The sequence below is a fragment of the Nannospalax galili genome, unplaced genomic scaffold (genome assembly GCF_000622305.1).
Source record: "Nannospalax galili isolate Female #2095 unplaced genomic scaffold, S.galili_v1.0 scaffold135, whole genome shotgun sequence".
Classification (NCBI taxonomy): Eukaryota; Metazoa; Chordata; class Mammalia; order Rodentia; family Spalacidae; genus Nannospalax; species Nannospalax galili.
This window is the reverse complement of record NW_008338998.1, coordinates 4,842,111-4,864,644: the sequence shown is the minus strand read 5'-3', so window position 1 is coordinate 4,864,644 and position 22,534 is coordinate 4,842,111. Positions and strand designations below refer to the sequence as shown.

Below are 22,534 nucleotides of genomic sequence, written 5' to 3'. Positions count from 1 at the left end.
GTCCTGTGGGTGCTGGGAAACAAACCCAGGTCCTCTGAAAGAGCAGACAGTACTCATAACTGCTGAGCCATTTCTCAAGCCTTAATACCTTAGTTTTGTTGCTGTATCATTTTTTTTCCTTCCTACAATTCACTGCAAGCAAAACTAACCCAGGATCATTATTTATTAAATAAACTGTATTTAGAATATTTCAAGGTTCTTTTTTGATGGTATTTAGATGCCCCATTCCCACCTCCCCTTTTTGCCTCCTACTCAATTTAATGAGTCTATTTTATATATTTTAAGGCCTATAGAGTCTACTTCGTGTCCCCAAATGTCCTTCAGCACAGATCCATCCACTGGAGCTTGGTTAACCTACCAAGAGTCTCATGCTTTCTCTGCCCCTCCCGCAGCCATCTGTTGGCACCGTGTCCTTAGGTGGGGTTAGAGCTTCTTACCTACTTCCTTATGTCTATGCTTCAAGTTTTTAAAAACAGATTCTCTTCTGATTTTCCTAAAGTATGACCTGAAGGACTAGGTTGAAGACTTCTACTTCATGAAAGTCCTGCCTTTAGGGCTTTTCTTTCAGATGAGAAGCTTCCTAACTAGAGGTTATTAATATTGAGTTAGATACACAGGCTTAGGGACAACTCATCAGGGATGGTACCCTTCATTCAAAGGTGGTTTTGTCTCCTCCCCAGCACATTGTTTCAGTGTCCTCAGAATGCCTCTTCAAATCAGTGCTTTTACTATCTTCCACCTTATGTAGGTAAGGAAATAAGAGTTAATTCTTACTGGTTTACATTGCTGATCAGAGGTGGCAAGAGATATTTCCTTAAGCCCAAACAGACAGAGCCCACAGTCTTCATCTGTAAGTGATATTGTCTCCATTTCACATCAGATTTGTGATTTTGTAACGGTTGTGTTGTGAAATATGCAGACAGACCTCTTTCCATGAGAGCTGCAGAATGCCATCTCAGAGTCATGGACAGCCTTGTTTTTCTGTCTCAGGTCCCTGGGGAAGGTGTGGAGGTGACTGCGGGACGGGAGGAACCCAGAGTCGAGCGGTATGGTGCTTTCACATGGAAGGGTGGACCAGTCCCTTGTCTGACTGTGATGAGAGCAGTCGACCTCCGAAGGAAAGAAGCTGTTTTCGAGTCTGTGACTGGCACAGCGACCTGTTCCAGTGGGAAGTTTCCGACTGGCACCGCTGCCTGCTGGTTCCTGAGGTCCAGGGAGAGGCCAGGCCTCGAGGTGCAGAGTGCATGACCGCCCAGCACGGCCTGCAGCACCGGACTGTGCGCTGTTTGCAGAAGTTCAACAGAACCATGGTGGCCAGTGAGATCTGCGAAAACTTTGCCCCACAGCCCCCGACAGAGCAGGCCTGCCTCATCCCGTGTCCCCGGGATTGTGTTGTATCTGAGTTCTCCCCGTGGTCCAAGTGTAGCAAAGGATGTGGGAAGACGTTGCAGTACAGAACTCGCGTGGCCATCGCGCCCCCTCTCTATGGAGGTCTCCAGTGTCCTAATCTTACAGAGTCAAGGGCCTGCGAGGCTCCGGTTTCCTGTCCTCTTGGGAAAGAGGAATATTCATTCAGCCTTAAAGTGGGACCATGGAGCAAATGTAGACTCCCTCACCTTAAAGAAATCAACCTCAGTGAAAGAACACTTCAGGATTTTAGCTCTGATTCAAATGAGCAAGTGACCCTTAGACATCAAAGCTACAAAGCGCATCACCATTCCCAACCAAGAGATGTGGAGATAGGTTTTCAAACCAGGCAGGTGTGGTGCACAAGAAGCGATGGAAGAAACGCCCTTTTAAGGTAGGATGTCTTCTGTGCTTGCTTTTCCTTCACCTGAAGTATTTTACTTTTTGTGATTTTTTCTGCGAAGAGGAAATAGTAATCAAGCTTGTAATTTGGGCTCTTAGAAGTTTCATTTAATAAATTTTAAATTTCAATTAGAAATTTTAGACAGCTCATAGGTAAGGCAGCCCGTGTCTTAAATACTTTTTAAAAAATTACTTTTATCGATCTGTGTGTGTTAGAGTGGGTGCTCACATACTCATGCCTGTGGAGGTCAGAAAATTCTCAGGAGTCAGTTCTCTCCTTCCAGCCGTGTGGATCCCAAGGATCTATCTCAGGCTCTCAGGCCTGGCAGCAACTGCTTTACACATTCAACCATCTTGCCCCTGCCCACACTTGCCATGTTACAAAAGCTAAATCTTTTATTTCTACATTTTATCCCAACATCAACTAATATAGAGGACTTTTGTAACTATCATAGTAGATGTAAAGTTGTATGTGGTTTTATATTAGTTATAGTATCAAGTCTGTTTATAATCCAAGTCTGTTTCAGTTTTTTGTATTTCTTGATTAAAAATGGAAATTTTCATGAGTGATAATTAGAATTACCTACCTGTACAAGGAATGAACTCTTAACAGCAACAGTTTATATCTCAAAATCATATAATTGCATTCTTGTAAATTGTATTCTAAGATATCATAATGTAAGCTTACAGAAATATTTTGAAAGTGAATTTAATTTTCTACCATGCTGTCTTGAATGGGAATGTTGGTATGTTCACCCTTCCCGTACCACACACAGTTAGATGTCTTTCAATAATGTTTAAATCACCAAATACCATAACGATCATCTCTGGCTTTAATCATAATCCTTAGTGTCTGTTTTCCTGAGATCACAAAAGATGACCTGTTTAGAAACAAAGTAACGTAATGATAGTGTTTTCTCCATGTGACTTTACAGATGAGTATATTTTAGCTTTGAAGCTTCATTCTGATTCATACCATATACAACCGGCAAGTACACTGAGGAGTAATTTCTACTATTTTATTACGTATCTCTGTAAAGCTCCAAAGATTAAGCAAGTGATTAGTGCAATTTATTTGAACACATACATGAGATTCTGTGAAAACATTATTTTTCAAATATCCCATATGTATATCTTCAGTCAGTATTGCATACAAACCCTATTTTATTAATAACGTATTAGTTTGTCTTTACCAGCTTCCTTTTTATTAAAAATAGGGGCATTTTATTGATTGTTGAGTGATGTGGGAGGACCCAGCTCACTGTGGGCAGTGCCATCCCCAGTGCATTGTATAAGAAACCAGGTGAATATAGGCCAAAGGAGCAAGTCAATAAGCAGCTGTCCTCCAGGTCTGTGCTCCAGGTTCCTGCCCTGAGTTCCTACCTTGGTGTTTCTCTGTGATGAACTGTGACCCAGGAGATGTAAGATAAAATGAACCCTTTCCCCTCAAAAAGAAATAAAAATAGGCTTTGTTTTAGATTAGTTTTAGTGTATAGAGAGGCTGAGTAGAAGCAGAGAGTTCTCAGATACCCTCTCATCAGTCTAACACAGTTCTGCCTAGTGATGTGACATCTCACATTAGGTGATACTCTCTTAACCATGGCTGAGTTATGGACTGAATATTGAATATCTTGTTAAATCATATATTGAAATTCAAATATAAAATGAAGTGAGGCTTCGGAGGTTATTGGGGCATCCAGGTGGAGCTCTCATGAATGGGATTAGTATGTATACATTAGAATTTGCTTCCTTGCTATCTTTCGATCATGAGTTGCAGAATTTTTGCCAAAATCTGACCACATTGGTACCCTGGTCTGTGGCTTCCAGCTGAGAGTTAGGAATAGCTTTTGGTTCATGTTTTTTTCTTTTTAAAAATATTTTATTTATTATTTTTATTTTATGTGTATGTGTGTATTGCCTGCATGTGTGTAAGTGCACCTGTGTCATGCAATGCCCACAGAGGTCAGCAGAGGGCACCAGATCCCCTGGAACTGGAGTTATGGACAGTTATTATCTGCCATATGGGTGCTGGGATTCAAACCCAGGTCTTCCGCAAGAATATTCAGTGTTCTTAACCTCTGAGCCATCTCTCCAGCCCCGAGATTTTAGTTTCTTGTAAGGCATACAATCTGTGGTACATTTGTTACAGTACCATGAACTTACTGAGGCTACTATAAAGAAATATCATGGTTTGCAGTGTTCAACAACAGAGATTTATTTCCATAATTAGAGACTGGGAAGTCCAAAGTAAAGGAGCAGATCAGTTCAGTTTCTGATGAGGACTCTTTCCAGCTGTCAGATGGCCACCTTTTCCACATGTGAAAAGAGAAGAAAAGGAAAGAAGGGGTACATGTTTGTGCCCCTTCCTATGAGTGGTAAATCTATCCAAAGGGTCCTGTTATGACCTAGTTAGCTCTCAAAGTCCACCCCTTCAAAGCAGGAATTTGTTTCAATTCTGGGGACATGGTTTAGTCCAAAGCAGGTAGATTTGTCACAATTGTTCAACTAAGACCAGTATTAACAATTTTTTTGTTTCTTTTTTGAGACAGCATTTCCCCATAGCCCCAGCTGACCTGGAACTCACTATGTAGACCAGGCTGGCCTCCGTTTCACAGAAATCTGCCTGCTTTTCCTCCCAAGTGCTGGGAATAAAGGCATGTACTATCATGCCTGGCTGTATTAACACACACACACACACACACACACACACACACATTTATTTATTTTTATTTCTTTTATTCTTTTAAATTTGTTTTTATTAAATTTTTTGCGTTTCATACAGAGTATCTCAAATAATCTGAATCATCATTATAGCCCCATCCCTACCAGACCCCTCCCATAGAGCCCCCCACTCATATATTCCATCCTGGGTATTAAGACTCACTGTGTCAAGTCAGTGTCTCCAAACATTCCCCGGTGCAAGTCCATCCACTTGTAGTCCAGTCAGATCCCTCTCATCTATCAATCCAAACACCTATCATTTTCTTTCTTTTTTTTTAACAGAGCGTAGGATGGGGGTTTATTTACAGAGGAGTGGGAACCCCACCCATTTACAGCTGCACTGGAAAGTCCACACGCTAATATAGATCCTGTGACTTCCCAACAGCTACATAAAATGGTGAGAAAAGTTCCTCCTGGCATTCTTAGCTTATATATCTTTAGTCCCCTCCCCACATGCAGTTAAGTATGACTGATTGGGTGGGAGGGGTAACTGACTCCCTCCTCGACTCCCTGATGAGCAGGAAGGAGGTGTGACTATATCTTGTCTGCATAGTGGTTGGAGTACACTGTACTGCTATAGTACTGCTATATAGTACTGCTATTATAGTACTGCTATTATAGTACTGCTATAATAACTTAAACTATGGGTGTAAATACAAATGCTTGAATGTTATTTGAGCAGGTGCTTCACACCCATCTAACAAAACAATTGCAGTGGCTTCCCACTGGGGCCTATATTCTCCCTTGCCAAAAGGGGTTGGTCTAGTCTGCAGTACCAGATGTATGTTCCACTCCTAGGAGCAGGCATTATATCCAATAGAAAATTTGCTAGTTGTACATATACTAGATGCTCCATTATTGCACCAGCAGGAACATCTTGTTTGTTATGTTGATAGTGCAACATGCAGGGTCCATCGTTGAGAATTATAGGGGATGATTCTCCCCCAGTCATCTGCATATCGCCTTTTGGTACCACAAAAGCCACCCATCCAGTGGCAGGGAGTTTCCAGCTTAGACCAAGCTTGATTTCTCCCTCTCCTGGGCTCACATCAAGCAGTGTCTTCAGCAATAGGGTCCCTCCATCTACTTCTGGTGTACAACCAATATTATTGGCAATGGCCTTTATTGTTTTGGGGACCTCCAGGGTCCCTCAAGCTGTATTAACACTTTTAAAGTCAGCAGTTTACATCTCTCTTTACTGTTTCTATTTGTCATGAATTAGACCAAAGGATATTAACATGAACCCACCATTGCTATGTCTTCTGGAATAATCTATTGACTCTTCTCTCTCCCTATATACTCTCAAAAGTCCTGGCAGCTGCTGATAATTTTTCCATCTTCATACTTTTGTGTTTTCAGAATGTCACAGAGCTGCAGTTATATAATATGTGGACTTTTCTAATTGACTTCTTTTCACTTAGCAATATTTTATCTGTTTCTATTTATGACAGCATAGATCTCTCTCTCCCTCTCTCTCTGTCTCTCTCTCTCTCTGTGTTATATTGTTATATGCATGCACACGCATAGTACACAGAGGCCAGAGGAAGATTTTAGGTGCCCAGTTCCCTTGAGATGGGGTCTGTCAGTACACCTGGAGTGAGGCTGGCAGCTATTAAGCACCAGAGATCCTTCTATTTATGCCCACAACAGTGTCGGGATTACATGTGTGCACACAGCCTCACCAGGCTCTATATGTGGGCACTGGAGATTTGAACTCTGGCTCTCATGCTTGCTGAGCGACTGTTCTTACCACTGACCCATCTCCCTAGACCCAAGTCCACTTCTTTTTAATCACTGGTTTATTACTATTATCATGAAATCACAGTTTCTTTATCCATTACCTGACGACCATTTTGGTTGCCTCCAGGTATGGGCAAATATGAATAAAACTGCAATTAAAAAATCTGCAGGTGTTATTGTGAACATCAATTTTCAACTCTTTTGTGTAAATTTCAAGGATCGTGGTCACTGGATAGTATAGTAAGATTATGTTTGGTTTTGTAAGAAAGTGCTAGCTGGGGAGATGGAGAAGTCCTCTTGAAGAGAATCCAAATTTAATTCTCAGCACCCATGTTTGGCAGTCTCCATGGCAGTCTACAACTACCTGGAACTACTGCTCTAGGGGATTTGATACCTTCTTCTGGCCTCTGATGGCATATACACACATTTATACTCATAAGTAAAAATAAAATATTTTTTAAAAGAAATTAGAATCTGCTGTCTTTCAAAGTGACTACACCATTTTGCATTCCCACAATGAAGAACTCCTACATCACATCACAGTGTTTGGTGCTGGAAGTGACTGAGGATTTTTGACATTGTCCTGGGTGGTATCTTATTGTACTTAGGTATTTTTGTTTAATTTTGTTTGTGTTCAGTTCTGGTTTTTTGCTTGTTTTTGTTTTGTTTTTGTTGCTTTTTTGCTGCTTTGTTTTGTTTTTCTATCTACTCTCTGTGATGTTCCCTGAATTTCCTGGGTCTATGATTTACTATCTGTTGTTAATTTTGTAATATTCTCACCCATTGTAATGAAGGATTCTTTTTCTTTTCTGTCTTTGCTTTCCTTCTTGTGTTTTCTATGTGTATATGGCTTCATTTGTCATTGCATCACAGTCCTTAGGTACTGCATTAGTTACTTTTGTGTTGCTATGATAAAACAGCATGACCAAGGCCACTTTTGAAAGAAGGAAGAGTTTATTTGGGCTCATGATTCCAAAGGGAGAGCCCGTATCAGTGGGCAAGGCAGGTAGCAAGCTGCAGGCATGGCAACAGAATCCAAAAGCTGAGAGTTCACAACTTCTAGCACAGGAAGGAAGCAGAGAGAGGGTGAATTGAGAGTGGAGTAAGACTACGAACTCTTAAAGCCCAACGCAGCGACAGACTTCCTCCAGGAAGGCCACACCTCCCAAACCTCCACAAATATCGCCACCACCTGGAGCCAAGTATTCAAATCAATGAGCCTGAGGGGGCCATCTCCCATTCAAACCACCACAGGTACTCTGTTCTTCTTTGCACCTCTTGTTGCAGTTTGGGAATTTCTGTTAACATTCCCTCAAGTGCACTGCTTCTTTTCTAGGCTACATCCATTCTCTTGTTGAGTTCGTCAAAGACACTTTTCATTTCTGTTACAGTGTCTTTAATTTCTGTATGTTCTTTTGATTCATCTTATTGCTTATAACATTTATCTATTTTTTACGTGATCTCTACTTTTTCTATTAGAGCCATTAGTATAATAATCATAGTTATTTACATTTTCAGTTTCACCATGTGAGCATCTCTGCCATATAAGCCTGATATCATGACTTACTCTCTTTAAACTGTGAGTTTTAAAATGTCTTAGTATGCTGCATCGTATTTTTTTTGAAAGTTCAGGATGGTGTTCTGAGGTAAGCTAGTGTTTAGTATAAGACTTTATGTTTACCTGGCTTGAAGTTATACTGTGTCAGCTTTGGAGAGGATAAAATGCTCTTTAGTGTCCTTGGATTTCTTTATTTAGTTCATTTATTTTTATTGTATTTTCTTCCCTATTGTCTTTAAATTTGTCAACTATCTTTTTCTAAATGAGCTCTGAGAAAAGTGATGTCTCCATTCTAGTCCCCGACGTTCTGCAGGTTCTAGTCCCTCATCAGGTGTGCTCCCGATGAGGAGCTGTGCTGTGGGGATGGGAGAGTGGTCTACAATCCTGTAATTACATTCTAATGTTTCACTGAGCCCCTGTCTCTGGATTCTTGTTTCAAGAAGCTCCTTAGTCATTACTCTGTCCCACTGTAGTCAGGCAGGAAGTCTAGAGGATGCTATAGTTGGGTGTTTTCTTCGCTCCTGGCAGTCAAAGTCTGGTAAAAAACCCACATGGATTAGCTATGGAAAAATAATGTCCTTGAGTACAAATTTTATTTTTTAAAAAGAACTCCCTGGGTATATTTCAAAATACCTGCTTTTGGTCCCCTACTGGAAGAATCTGTGTGTGTTCTCTTTGAGGAAAAATTTATGAATGTGTAGAGACCACATTAGCACTCATTTTGCTTGGAAATTTGAGCTGTCTACACTTAACCTTCTAACTCATCAACCGCAGCTCAGTTTTCCTTCCCACCATTGGCTACAGATCTGATTTCGGTGTCTGCTTTTCCTTCAATAAGCTGTGCTTCTTTTCCTCTGCTGGTTGCCTCTCCATAGGTTGATTGCCCGTGGACTTCAGTTCTCTGATGGATTTGAAAAGGGTTGTTGGTTGCCTGTCTGTATAGCTTCTGTGAGGAAGCTCCTTGCATGCCTCAATAAATACCAGAGGCCTCTGTAATATATTTAGCATTTCAGACAGCATATTGAATCCAAACAGCTTTCTCCATATTATGCCATGAAATCACATCTTAGGGACATTCATTTTATTTAGTCATCAAGGATTATGAAATGCCTCTTACACTGCCATGGAATGATCAAGCTGTTAGGAAATAGGGTTTTAGTAAGGGCCTTTTTGTGTCTCTCCTTTCCACTGCCAAGACAGAAATGTTCCTCTTGACAGCCATGCAATCTTGTGGTTGATAGTGCTGCCTCATTTCCTGGTGAACTGTGTTGACATCACCTACCAGAAATTTGCTGAAAAAGCTAAAATATATTTCTCAAAAGGTCTTCCTTCTTTTCTTCCTTTTTTCCTCTTTCTTTTTATTATAAGTATATGTAAATTATACACCATAGACTTCATAATGACATTTTTGTACATGTATGTAATATATTTGATCATAGTCACCCTCCATTATGCTTTTCTCCTCCCACTCCTGCTCATTCCATTCTTCTTTCTAAGTGTTTCCATTTAACTTTCATGTACTTCTTTTTGCTATTTTTTTTGTGACCATTGAGTTTATTTAGGGTTGCTTACAGGAACATGGATGAAGGGTTATTTACAGAAATAAATAACCAGTGGCTTTACCAGTGGCTATACCACTGAAGGAAACACCTCTCCTTCCCACAAGCAACCATTAACTGCCAATAAATTCTCGAGGACGGGCAGGGCCTTAAGAGGCTCTCCCAATGCCATGATGGACCACCAGTGGGACAATGTTGTGTGGGTATCACAACTGTGGAGGGTTCAAGAGGCCCCAACCATGACATCTTTTTGAGGTTTGGTGTATTGGGAAGCCATAACTATGCTTGGCTTCATGATCTTTGTTTCCTTTAATCACTATATTTTGTCCTAGTGTAATATTTGACTTCAGGACTGTTTCCTTTTGCTGGCCTCTGAGAGATGCAAAGACAAGTGTGATTCCATTTCATCTCTTTCGATTATGACACCTGCTGACTTTGTGCCTATGGAAAAGGAAGAAGCCATTACAATTGCCATAATGCAGCTCCTGTAGGGCCTTGCTCAAAGTTGCTTTCTTAGTCTAGGATGCAGAGTTTTAAAGGATGCCCTTTTCTGGCTATCTCATTGACCACTGTGCCCTTCAATAAACACCTCCAGCAACTTCCCTTCACACATATTTGCAGCAGGGTAGCCAAGTACTGTTTTCAGCGCTATCCTGCTCACCGTCATTGATTTGCCTCTCAGGTTTAAAGATATTTTGTTTTTAATGGTCTCATGGCATGTCCTAATTTTTCTCTTTTATTTCGACAAGACTCTTTCCAGTTCCATTATTATATTTTAAAATACCTGTCATGTCTGTCATTCTTTCTCTGAAATCAGTGGTAACACTGACTTTTTATAATCCCTTAATTCATGAAATAAAATTGTCTACTCAGTTTTTGTCTTGGCTTTACCTTTTCATCTTCAAACCTGAAGTGCATCTGTGTCAAGAAATAGGAACTACAGATGAGGCAAACTCTTTATATCAGAACGATTCATATTTTTTTGTGTGAATAAAACTCAGACAAATGTGTTTTATTTTGATCTAGAGGAGCATTTTGTGTGGGTATTCTTTTAAGAACCATGATCTTTTGTTACATGTAAAATATACTTTAAACTCTCAGACCTCTGTATTTAAATAAGTAGATTGTGATATCCCCATAAAGCAGCACCTGAAAGGTAATATGTCCTAAGACTATAAAAAGAACTCAAGGTCTCAGACCTGCTAGTTACTTCTTTTTTTTTTTTTATCTCTGTCACTAACCTGGAGCTGAAAATACATTCTCCCTTTCTGTCTTTCGCCAAACATAAACAAAATGTTAACTGCAGATGTAGAAGTCCTTTTTATGATAAATTTGTTTTTACAGAGTAACAAAAACTATACCTTTGCCCTTACATTAGTAAGACTGGAAAGGAAGTTTTATTTCTTACTTGTTTTCAATACACTTTAACCTTTAGATTCATTTTCCCTCCTCATCCATACTGATGTAATTTTATTTTTAGTATATTGAATATTAATGTTTTTAAAAGTCAAAAGTATCTATTATGTTTATTACCTATTATCTATATACCACCTGTCATCTGCCTATCTATCATCTATCTATCATCTATCTATCTATCTATCTATCTATCTATCTATCTATCATCTATCTGTCATCTATATATGTCATCTAACTACCTACCATTTATCTATCCATCCAGCTATAATCTACATGTCTATCATCTACCTATCATCTATCTATCATCCATCAATTTCACCTATCTAGCATCTATCTATTATCTAAGTTAAACTGAGAAGAGTGAATCTCCTTCCTATAAACATCCATCTCATATCCCCTTCTCCCTCTAGATAATGAACTTCTTCTTTTCCAGCATATCCTCCCTATGGCTCATCATATCCTCTTATTTTACACCTTTTTTACAGAAAAAATATATATTGTAAGATGTCTTTTGAATTTTTTCACTTAGGGTTTCTGGAAATCGCTTAAAATTTACCTCCCTTATTACTTCAGGGACCCACTACTCATTCAAAAGTGTATTTGTTCAGTCACTAAGTTTTTGTGTGTTTGTGTAGCTTCTCTTGCTTAGGTTTAGTTTTATTTCACTATGATTTGATAAGACACGGGATAATTTTTTCATCTGTGACTGATAATGTGATCACTTATATAGAGAATATTCTATGCTGTGAATGTTTGGTCTATTTCTCTTGGGTAGAATACTCTGTAGATAGTCATTAAACTCAGTTAATATTTAGTATTTTTAGTTTGGAAGACAAATAGGTATTCAAATCACCCACTATTTCATGCCTTTTAATGTTCATTTTATGAAACTGGGATCCTGAACATTCAGTGCACATACATTTACCATGATTATATCTTGATTCTTTATTAATATGTAGTGACCTTCTTCATCCTCTTTGACTAGTTTAGAAGTCTACTTTATCAGATTGAATAGCTTCACCAGCTACTGTTGTGCTTCCATTTGGTTGGTGGGTTAATTTCAATCCATTGACTTCTCATTTTTTTACTGTCTTTGTAAGTGATATGTACATTTTGGAGACATCAAAGTTGGACCTTTGGTTTTAGTTCATTTAGCTACTCTGTCTTTTAAATAGTGAGGAGAAGCCATTGGCATTTAAAAATTATCATTGAGAAAGTTTGCTAGTTCCTATGATTTTTCTTGGCTGTGGTTCTGATTTATTGGGTTATTATTAGTTCTTTTCTTTCTCTACCATTAGTATTAGAGATTTTCTGGTTTACTGTGTTGGACATGATGGATTTATGTATTCCTCTGATGAAGTTTATTCTTTCCTGTAGTCTCATGGTTGGGAATGTCTTTCTTCTATGTGTCGTATTCCTTAGGTGTCTGTTGCAGTGCTGGCTTGGATGTCCTGGATTGCTCTAGTTTATGCTTATCTTGGAATGTTCTTATTTCCCATCAATTAAAAAAATAGCTGCTGGACATCTTGATATTGGTTGACAGTTATTTACTTCCAGGGCTTGAAATATATACCATTCCATGTTATCCAGAAATTTGGGATTGTTGAGGGAGATCCAATGCTGTTCTGATATTGCTGTCTTTTATGTGAGGTGGTGTTTTTCCTTGTATCTTTTCATATTGCTATTTTGCTTTGTATTTTTGATATCTTGAATATGATGTGACATGGAGAGACGTTTCTCTAGTCATGTCTATTTAAGGTCCTAAATGCCTCTTATTTTTGTATGTCCATTTCTTTCTCTAGGTTTGGGAAATTTCTTGTTATAATTTCTTTGAATAAATTTAGTTCCTTTAGACATGGCCTCTGCTCCTTCTTCTACCCCAAAGGTTCCCTGGAGTTGTTTCTTGAACCTATCCCAGAGTTGTGCAAGTTTGGGTCATGATTCTCACCCCCACCCCCAAATTGCCTTGACCGTTATCCATTCTTAAATTCTTCCTCTTGCTTGGTGTTATCTGTTGATGTTATTTTCAGGGTTCTTAAAAGTTTAGTTGATTCATTTTTATTTCTGGTATTTCTGTCAATATTTTTTAGTGAGACAACATGCACCTGAGTTTTGGTATTATTGTAAATACATCTTCAGAATAATTTCCTAGAAATGTGCTAAAAGAATAAATGCATACATATTTGGTTACAGATTAGCAAATTTTCCTTCACGGCAGAGTTACCATCTTGAGATTCTAAGTACTTAAGTAAAGTACTTTTGGCAATTTAAAGTACATTTCATGGGCAGTAATGATTAGGGTCTCTTATAAGGAAGGAGAAGGTCTTTGTTCTGTCACTGAGGAGGGGAGTGGTATGTGTGTTGTGTGTGTGTGTGTGTGTGTTCAAGTTGTCTGTAGTAATGGGGAATTCAAAGATAATCTATAGTTTTACTTTCTTTCTTTGGCCACATTTTTGTGTAGACTTGATAGGGGAATTTAAGTTGGGAAACTACCATTGTTGCCAAAAGTTTGAAATAAAAAGGGGCTTTTTTCTTTTTAAAATAGTTGTTACTGATTTAAGAATGTCATACAATGTATTTTTGGTTGTATTCAGATGCCCTTTTCTCTCCACACTCGCCTTATAGCCCCCACTTCATGACCTCAATTGTTATTTATCCGTTTTTGTAAAGGCCTATCAAGTTTAATCTTTTGTGGGTCTATCTTTTGGAGTCTGGTCAACCTATCAGGTGTCATACCAGAGAGGAAAACTGACTCTTTCTCTTAAAGCATCTATCAATAACCAATAGAGCCTCAGCTAGAGCTGGTGCTTCCTGTCCACCTTCCCCATCCATGCTGGGCCACTTTTTGGCTTGGGTTATACAGGTCTTCTGTATGCTGTTACAAGTGTTATGGGGTAGTATGTGAAACTGCCCTGTAGAGTCCAGATGACACATTTTCCTTGTATTCATCTACTTCTTCTGGCTCTTACAATCTTTCTCTTCCCTCTTCCATAATGATCCATGAGCCTTGGGAGGAGAGATTAATATAGCCATCCCACTTAGGACTGAGAACTCCACAGTCTCCTATTCTCTGTATGTTGACCAGTTGTGGGTCTGTAAATCACCACCTAATGCAAGAAGAACCTTCTCTGGTAAGAGTTGAGAGATGCACTAATCTATACCAATGTATAACAATAAGTCACTATGAGTCTGTTTAATAATCTGTCTTGTAGCAGAATGATACTAGTATGCTCTCCCTTATACCCTGTAACATGTTTAGCCATAGGTTCTTGGCCCTGATAACAGTATGAGGTATGAATTTCTGTGAAATGGGGCTTATATCCAATTATAAGGTGGTTAGTTACTCCCATAACATTTGTTCCACTATTGCATCAATGGGCATATTTTGCCAAGCCAATTGTTATTGTAGCTCATGAGGAGGTTCACAGTTGGTAAGGCTGATGATTACCATTCGCTGCCAGTAACATGCAAAGCACCTTCTAGTACTATGGAAGCTATCCAGCAGAAATGAAGTCTTGATGTCAGTACCAGCTTGATTTCTCCTTGTTTATTCTGTAGTTCAGATACGTACTGTATTCAGCATTAGGGTCTTACTATCAAGTTCTGGTGGGTAACCAAGAGCAGTGGCAATAGCCAGTATTGTTTAAAGATCTGTGGGATCTCTCTGGTGAACAACTCCAAAAGAAAGAGTCCATTTCTGGTATTGGGCTCTTCATTTGCTAGCCCTAGGTGTCTGTTAGGGCCACTGAACGTCTATTATAGGGTAACTACATTTAAGCTCTTTCTATATTGTACATGTATATATTGAAAGAAGCTTATATAGTAGGCCTCCATATGTCTATTTCAAAAGCCCTTTAGAGTTAGTTATCCCTCTTTTTGCTCCCTCTTCTCTCCGACCACCTATTCCCTACCCCATTAAACCCAGCCTATCCATTAGTCCCCTTCCAATTTATATTACTGCATTCTATCTCCCCTCCTAGAAATCACTCCCTTGGTCCCTCAGTGGTTTCATGACCCCCAAGGACTTTTAAATTGAAGCACACTTATCTAAAGATTCAAAGCTAGCACCGACTTACAAGAGAGAACATACAATGGTTGCCTTTCCTGGTCTGGATTACCTCACTAGGATGATTGATTCCACTTCCATCAATTTACCTATGAATTTCAAAATTTCATTTTTCTTTACAGCTAAATAATATTCTATTGTGTAAATATATCACGTTTTCATTATGAGTTCATCAGTTGACATCTAGGTTGTTTCCATTTCCTGGCTATTGTGGCTAGAGCATCAATGAACATGGATGAGCAGGTATCTCAGATCTTCTGAATTTGGAATCTCTGACAAAATAGTTCTTACATGGTTTAACTAGGCAAAAAACATAAAGGTGGCCTAAAAGGCAGAATTACTTAATTTTAGTCTTGGCCGCTGTGTAATTTTTCTGTGTTCTCATTAAAAAACCCCATTCTTTTGGGGAATCTCAGTTTCCTATCTATAAAATAAAAGTAGTGGCCAAAACCTTCAGATGACGCTGTGGTTGCTTTAGTCTCTACCCGTTATACACACACCCACAAATATGTACCTACATATCATTCTTAGTGCTCTAAGAAATTTGGAGAAGATAAAATCTCTTCTATGCTGAGACTTGCACTGCATTTTAAATCTCAGTTGAATAATGTTTTGTAGTGACAGGAAATGATCATAATACTAAACACATTCCCTTTTGATATAACACCGCTCTCAAGGATCTTCCTTCTGGAGATTTGATACCTCAGTGTATCTGTGTGCTTATGTCTGTGTTACAGAGCAATCTCTCTGTTCCACAGAAGCAACTGAACAGCATAGATAAACCATAATTTAATACTGCTGTTTCCCCTTTACTGTGTGATTTTAGGTTTATTGCCTTGTGAAATTTTTTAAATTGTATGCATCATGATAAGAAATTGAGAGGAATTTTAATACTATAACTTTATTTTATTGAGCATTAGAGAGCAAAATACTGTATGTCCCAGAAAATGTCCCATTAGTTGTAAATACTAAACTTACACAAATATAATTTTTGTTAAATGAGACATACATCAGGTTAATTTGGCCCAAAAAGGAGGTTATAGAGAGAAATTACAAAGTCTTAGTAATCCTAAACATTTTTCTTGATAAGTTAAAATCACTTCTAACATTGCTGAACATCTTCCAATCATTTATACAATTCTGCTCATTGAAGTGTCTTTGTTTTCTGAATCTTACAGTAGCAACGATCATTTTAGTGTCTGGTTCTTTAAACTGTCAGGAATTCACAGAAAGCTTGGTGTGTGCATGCTTTCAAGTTCTCATCCTAAGAACCTTTTTAAATGTCTTCCTGGGTTTGACAGGGGGCAGGAATCAAAATCATCCAAGTAATAGCATCCATTATATTTGATTTCCCAAGTCTATCTCTATTAATTCTACCTCAGTTCTGGCTCATTTCTCCACCCTCATTCCATTCCTTGGTATTATTTTCATGATGTGATCTTCCAGACAGTCCCTGAGTTCTGCTCTGTGCACTGTGGAAGTGACTATTGCCCTGATTTTATGCTGCAGTTTGAGGAATCTGCTGCTGTATGGATAACTGTCTTTCTTCTAGGAATAGCCATGCTTTTGAATGGCCCACTGTTTCATTAAGAGTCTCTGAAACACTTTCTTAGTTGCAATTTCATTTCTGGGGAAAAAAAAAGCTTTTAACTACAAAGTTACTATGGGGTATTAGATTCTAAAAACTATTATGTAATTTAGAAAAAATGAAAAGCAATGGAAATACATTCTCAGTTAGAAACTTTACTCATGCATTTTTAATTATTACTTTTTTACCACGTGTGAGGTAGACTTAACTCTCTGGGAATATATTGATTTATATGGTGGATCATTTTGTAGCGTCTGCAAGGCTTTGGGTCACATACCTTTTCAGGTTTCCAGTTAAATATGACAAAGATGAACACAACATTTTTTCTCTCAATATTCTGGAGCCTCACTTAACTAACAACAGAGGGATAAAAGATGTGAATTCTCAAGGAGAAATGGAATGGTCTCCTTTAGTTGTAGAATACAAGAAGCAATTCCATGTATACAGCAAAACTGCTTTAATGCATGTGTGCTTAGCACATTTTTACCTCTTTCAAGGCACTTGGGAAAGAATTTCGTTTCACTAAATAGTGGCCAATGACATGGGAAGGAATCACATGAGCCAGGTTTAGGCCAATGCTCTTGTTCAACCTACAGCATAAGCCTGCTCTCTCCCCTTCTGCCTGGAAGGTGAACTGGAAGTCACATATACCAGAAGTGAGACTATAAGGTGGATGTGGTCTGAATCTTTAAGGCTGCCAGAAGAGTGGCCTCAGTAGATTAAATAGCCTATAAAAAACTTCTTTATGGAAAATGATAAACTAAATAAGGAAATTAAAATGAAGGAAGGTAATGATATTCTTTTGATAAAACATTGGGATTGGGGGTTTCTTTGTTGCTTCAGTGTAGCCTATTCTATCCTAAAATAATATCCTTGAAAGTGTTAGCAATTATAACAGGATAAATGTGTTCAATCACATACACACACATACATGAAAAATTCTTTACATAAAAAATACAGTGTATACGTGAAGTACTCTGTGATCATGCAAATTAGGTGAAAATTAATGTTTTCTTCCTCTAATCAAGAACTAGAGTTGAAGTTTAGTGGTAGAATGCTATCTAACATGCATAAAGTCCTCCATTGAATTCTCAGTATAAAATAAAATGCTCGAGTCATCTGTGACAAGATAACACACATGCCTACACACATAAAGCAAGAGATTGGACATTCATTATCTTGGGGAAAGGCAAGCTGAAGAGCAAGGACTGGAAAAGACTAACAGCTGAGGGATTCTGGTAAAACAATGTGGTCTTTGTGTAATCATCCAATAGTAATGTCTATGCTTTTGATGAACACTACCTGTAATCAAAGAGTTCCTCACTTGTGTTGGTGATCTCCCATTATAATGCCCAATAACCATGTCGTGAGAAATTTGACCTCAGTCCTATATGAACTAAGATGAAAATAAACAGAAATCAGGAACTCTGAATAGAATAAAGTTTGAAAAAAGTAACTATAGAATTTATACATGTACACATAAAATGATACTTTTGAGATAACAATGTGATATTAAAAAATAAATCATGGGTAGTAAAGGTTATCAATTAAAAAAGTGAAAGATGGGGCTGGAGAGATGACTTAGTGGTTAAGAGCACTGACTGCTATTGCAGAGGACCTGGGTTAGATTCCCAGCACCCACATTGTGGCTAATAATCATCTGTAACTCCAGTTCCAAGGGATCTGATGCCATCATCTGACCTCTGTGGGCACTGTACAACACAAGTGCACTTACAAACATGGAGGCAACACACTCATACACACAAAATAAAAATAATATATATTTTTAAAAAGGAAAAACTAATTTTGTCGAAATAACTGAGGGGGCTGGAGAGATGGCTCAGCATTTAAGAACACTGGCTTCCCTTGGAGAGGACCCAGGTTCAGTTCCCACAGCCCGTATGACACCTAACTACCTTCCATAACTCTAGTTCCAGGTATCCAATGCTCTCTTCTGGCCTTTGTAAGCATTTCACAAAACAGGTGTACTTACATACATGTAGGGAAAACATTCATACACATAAAATAAAAATAAATAAAGTGGCTTGGAAAGGAAACAGATAATAAAAGAAACATAAAACATTATATAGTTAAAATCTTACTGATGGTGATTTGAAAAAAAGACCTATAAAACTCTTTATATAAAAATGAATGTGTAAGCATTTGTTGAAGCAAAAGCATAACCTTTACCTCAAAGAGAATAAGAGAGAGTTTATTCTGGAGCCAAATATGAGTGACTATGACCTGGAAACACAGAATTCAGATTTCTCCAAATACCATGTTCCACTGTGAAAGGGGTTGTATGTGATGTTATTAGTTACAGAACAAAGGAAGTGGTAAATCAAGGCACTTATCAAATGCATTAATGGGACCACAGTAGATAAGTTGCGAACTCAGCTGGGAAATCTCTGCTATAGGTTTCAGATGCTGTCTGGTTGCATTCTTAGCCTTTGGAGTTGATGGAAGCTAGTGGCTTGCTAAGACTACATTTTGAAGCTTTTGATAGTCATAGGGGTGTTAGGTTAGACACAGCCACTGAATGACTTTCAAAGGGACTCGAAGTAGCCAGAGATAATTTGACTCTGATCTGTAACATTTACTTTTCATAATCACAGATTTCAGTCATTTGGCTTTGTAGAATCTTTAACAAAGATGTGTCTTTTTGTTGTGGAGTATTTATCAAAAAAATAGTGCTCTCTCTCTCTCTCTCTCTCTCTCTCTCTCTCTCTCTCTGTGTGTGTGTGTGTGTGTGTGTGTGTGTTGTTTTTAGCTCAAATATTTATGACCCAAACTCTACACAGTCATAGTAAGGTAAACATCTATTAAATATGTAACATATAGATGCATAGACAGAGATTCAGTATACATCATCCTATAGAAATGAATGTGAAATTGAGTGAGACTAAAGGGTCCCCACAGGGAATGAGTAAACCAAGTATTATGTGGGAATAGTACTCATAAAAAATTTGACTGAGCTATTTCTGTATTTTCAGTATGGATGGATTTATAAATTACACTGCTAATGAGGAAATATTTGCAGATATATATGCAATATTTAAGTACAAATTTAAAAATTTTTGATAATGTTATGTATTATTTATGAACATACACATATTTCACTAGAGTATAAGATATAACCTGAAATAGCTCAGTTCAATTTTCAAATACTAGTTGCATTTAAAGAAAGAAAAACAGAAGTAGGACTGCAGAGGACACTCAGAATTTTACATAGATTTGTGTTATGTGTTTATTTAAGGACATCTGAATGAACTGTCAGTCTTCACCAGAAAGGTAATAGAGCTTTTATATCACTTTATTTTTTCTTGGGTTTTAAAATTTTAATATTTAAAGGTAGTTATAACTGTAGTGCTAATGAACTGGGGACACCTCAGTAGTGATTTTTATTTCTTAACAGTTTCTTCTCTTGTTCATAAGCACAAACATTTCCTTCCATTTCCAGGAGAAATAAAGAAATAAAATAGAGTCGTTTTTAAGTTTCCAAGATTCCTTTTACAGTTGAGTATTTCTGTGGTAATTTACAGACGACAGCGTAATCTATAAATGTCAAGCAGGTGTAATTATCACAGCATCTCCAGTTTGAAAGACAAATCCACCGTGTATGTCTGTTTCATTTAAAAAGCACACCGCCTTCCATGAAGGGATCGATTCCCATTTTTGTGGGGCAGTAGTGTTCATTGTGAGCTGTAGTTTTTAGGGTGATTCCACTCACACTAAAGGTTACCACAAATCTGGGTGGGAAGCAGATCATATTGCATTGCTCTTTTTTTCTTTTGCAGAGAGTGAAACTTAGTAGCCAAGATACCAACTTCATACTTCTATGCTGTGATGCAGAATTCTGCATCCAGATATTTATGATGCACTGTGCAGGGAGTTCAGGATTCCTTCCAGTTAAAAGAAATTTCACAGGTCACATTATAAAGGGACAAGATATGGTTGTTATTATAATTATTATTAATTTTTGTTTGTTATTATTTTAACCCAGGGTATGCACTAGTAAATGTAACATTAAAAGCAGATAAATATATATTCAAAGGGTCCTATGTAAGGAATCATTTTCCAAAAACATTAAAGGCTTAATCCCTGCAGTTCCTTGCCCAAGCACTCTAAAGACTAAGGAATCCCCAAAAGCCTGCACCTCCGTGCACAGTGGGTACTGTTGGAGATGTGCCCTCTGTACTCCTGGTTCACTAGGAAAGTCAGGGTGGGAAGGATGAGGAGCAGAGATTCAAAGCTGGTCAATGGAGACAACCAAGCCTCCCCTTTGTAGACAGAAAACTGAGTAGTGTGAAGTTTCTTTGTGTGTGTGGTATATGTGCATCTATATGTGTATTTACATGTGTGAGTGTGTACAGGTGTACATATTTGTGCAGGTGTGTATGAATGAGGTGGTATATGTGCATCTATATGTGTATTTACATGTGTGAGTGTGTACAGGTGCACATATTTGTGCAGGTGTGTATGAATGAGCGCATGTGCGTGTGTGTGTGTGCATGTGTGTGTGTGTGTGTGTGTGTGTGTGTATGTGTAGAGGTCAGAAGTTGGTGTCAAGCATCTTCCTCTATTGTTCTCCATCTTGGATGTTTCTTTGTTTGTTTGTTTGTTTTGAGACAGCATCTCTCAGTGGCCTAAAGATTCAGCAAGGCTGGCTGGCCAACAAACCCTAGGAATCAACCTGTCTCCACTTCAACGCTAGGATTATAAGCATGCACCACCACATCCACCTTTGTGATTAAAACACAGGCCCCCATTTTTTGCAACAAGCTCTTTACTAACTAAGCCATCTCACCAACTCCTGAAACTTTCTGTGTAGAGGAAGATGAAAGTTAATTTTGGAAATATAAAGCCATTTTCTAAAACCATACACAAGTTAAAAGACTTTATTGAATTTCTGAATTACTTTGGCTGAATTGCTGTGGTAAGTGCCATACACTGGGTTTATAAAAACAGAAACTGATTTTCTCACATTCTGCAAAGTGGACATCAAGACCATGGCATTGGCAGCGTTCCTTTTTCTCCCAAGCCTCCCTCCATAGCCTCTTTGTGTCCACCTTTGACTATATCTCACCATGGTTTCCCTCTGTGTGTGTGTCTGTGCCCTAGTATCTTCTTACACAGACACCCGTTGCAACAGGTTAAGGCCCACCGTGTGTCTCATTGTAAATTACTTCTTTCATAGACCCAAATAAGGCATCATTCTGGGACCCTGGACATTAACCGAGTACATAACAATTTCTGAAAAGTCAAATCCCAGAAACATTTTGTTGATCAACAGTCTTCTGTTGTACCATATTAAAGAATGCTCCCACCTCCACACTAAGATTGACGGAATGGTCTATGTTCAGTGGAGCATTGCATGCAAGGCTCTTCCTTATGGATATTGATCCAGATCCAGAGCACACATCACTGGATTAATGGATTTGTTGTGTTCACTGTCCTTTTAATTTTCTAAAGATTAACATTATCTAAATGGAGCTTAAGAAGTTAAACACTGTATCAAAGCTTTATCTGATATCATCTAAGAATGTGACATTAACCCTCAATAGTTTAACAAGGCATATAAATATGGAAATCTCACTATAATTTGTTTATTCATATGAACAAGCAAAACCATGTTTTATTTTCTTCTACACATTGCCTTGTCTGGGTGGCAGCTCCCATATTTACATGTCTCCCCAAATTAGAAACCTACAAACAGGTTAAAAATGCTGCTTCTTTTTCACTTCTTAGGGATCACTACCCAAACTTTTCCATAGCCCAGTACTCTACCAGATTATATAGGCTTCAATCTGAAAGTCAGTGTTCAGACAATAACATATATATGCTTCTGAGATCATTATTTCTTTTGGGGGGGATTTTTTTAGTTTACTATTCATTTAATAACTGCATTCTTAGAAGAAGCATTTCATTACAACAGCATTGACATATTCAATAACAATTTTCTGAGCTAAGATGTATCTTTTTCAAAATTGGCTGTAAATTTTTAGGTTTACAGTTGAATTGTTACAGTTATACAATATTTTACCCAGTATAAACCCTATAAAACATAAAATTGAATG

General features: G+C 38.1%; 1 protein-coding gene across 1 annotated transcript in view; it reads left to right on the top strand.

Moving 5' to 3' along the window:
- Positions 1–947: 947 nt before the first annotated feature.
- Positions 948–22,534, top strand: part of Thsd7b (thrombospondin type 1 domain containing 7B) — a 571,555-nt gene continuing 549,968 nt past the window's right edge. The window contains exon 1 of the mRNA XM_029563816.1: positions 948–1,801. Coding sequence (XP_029419676.1) covers positions 948–1,801 — 854 coding nt within the window. The remainder of the gene's footprint in view (positions 1,802–22,534) is intronic.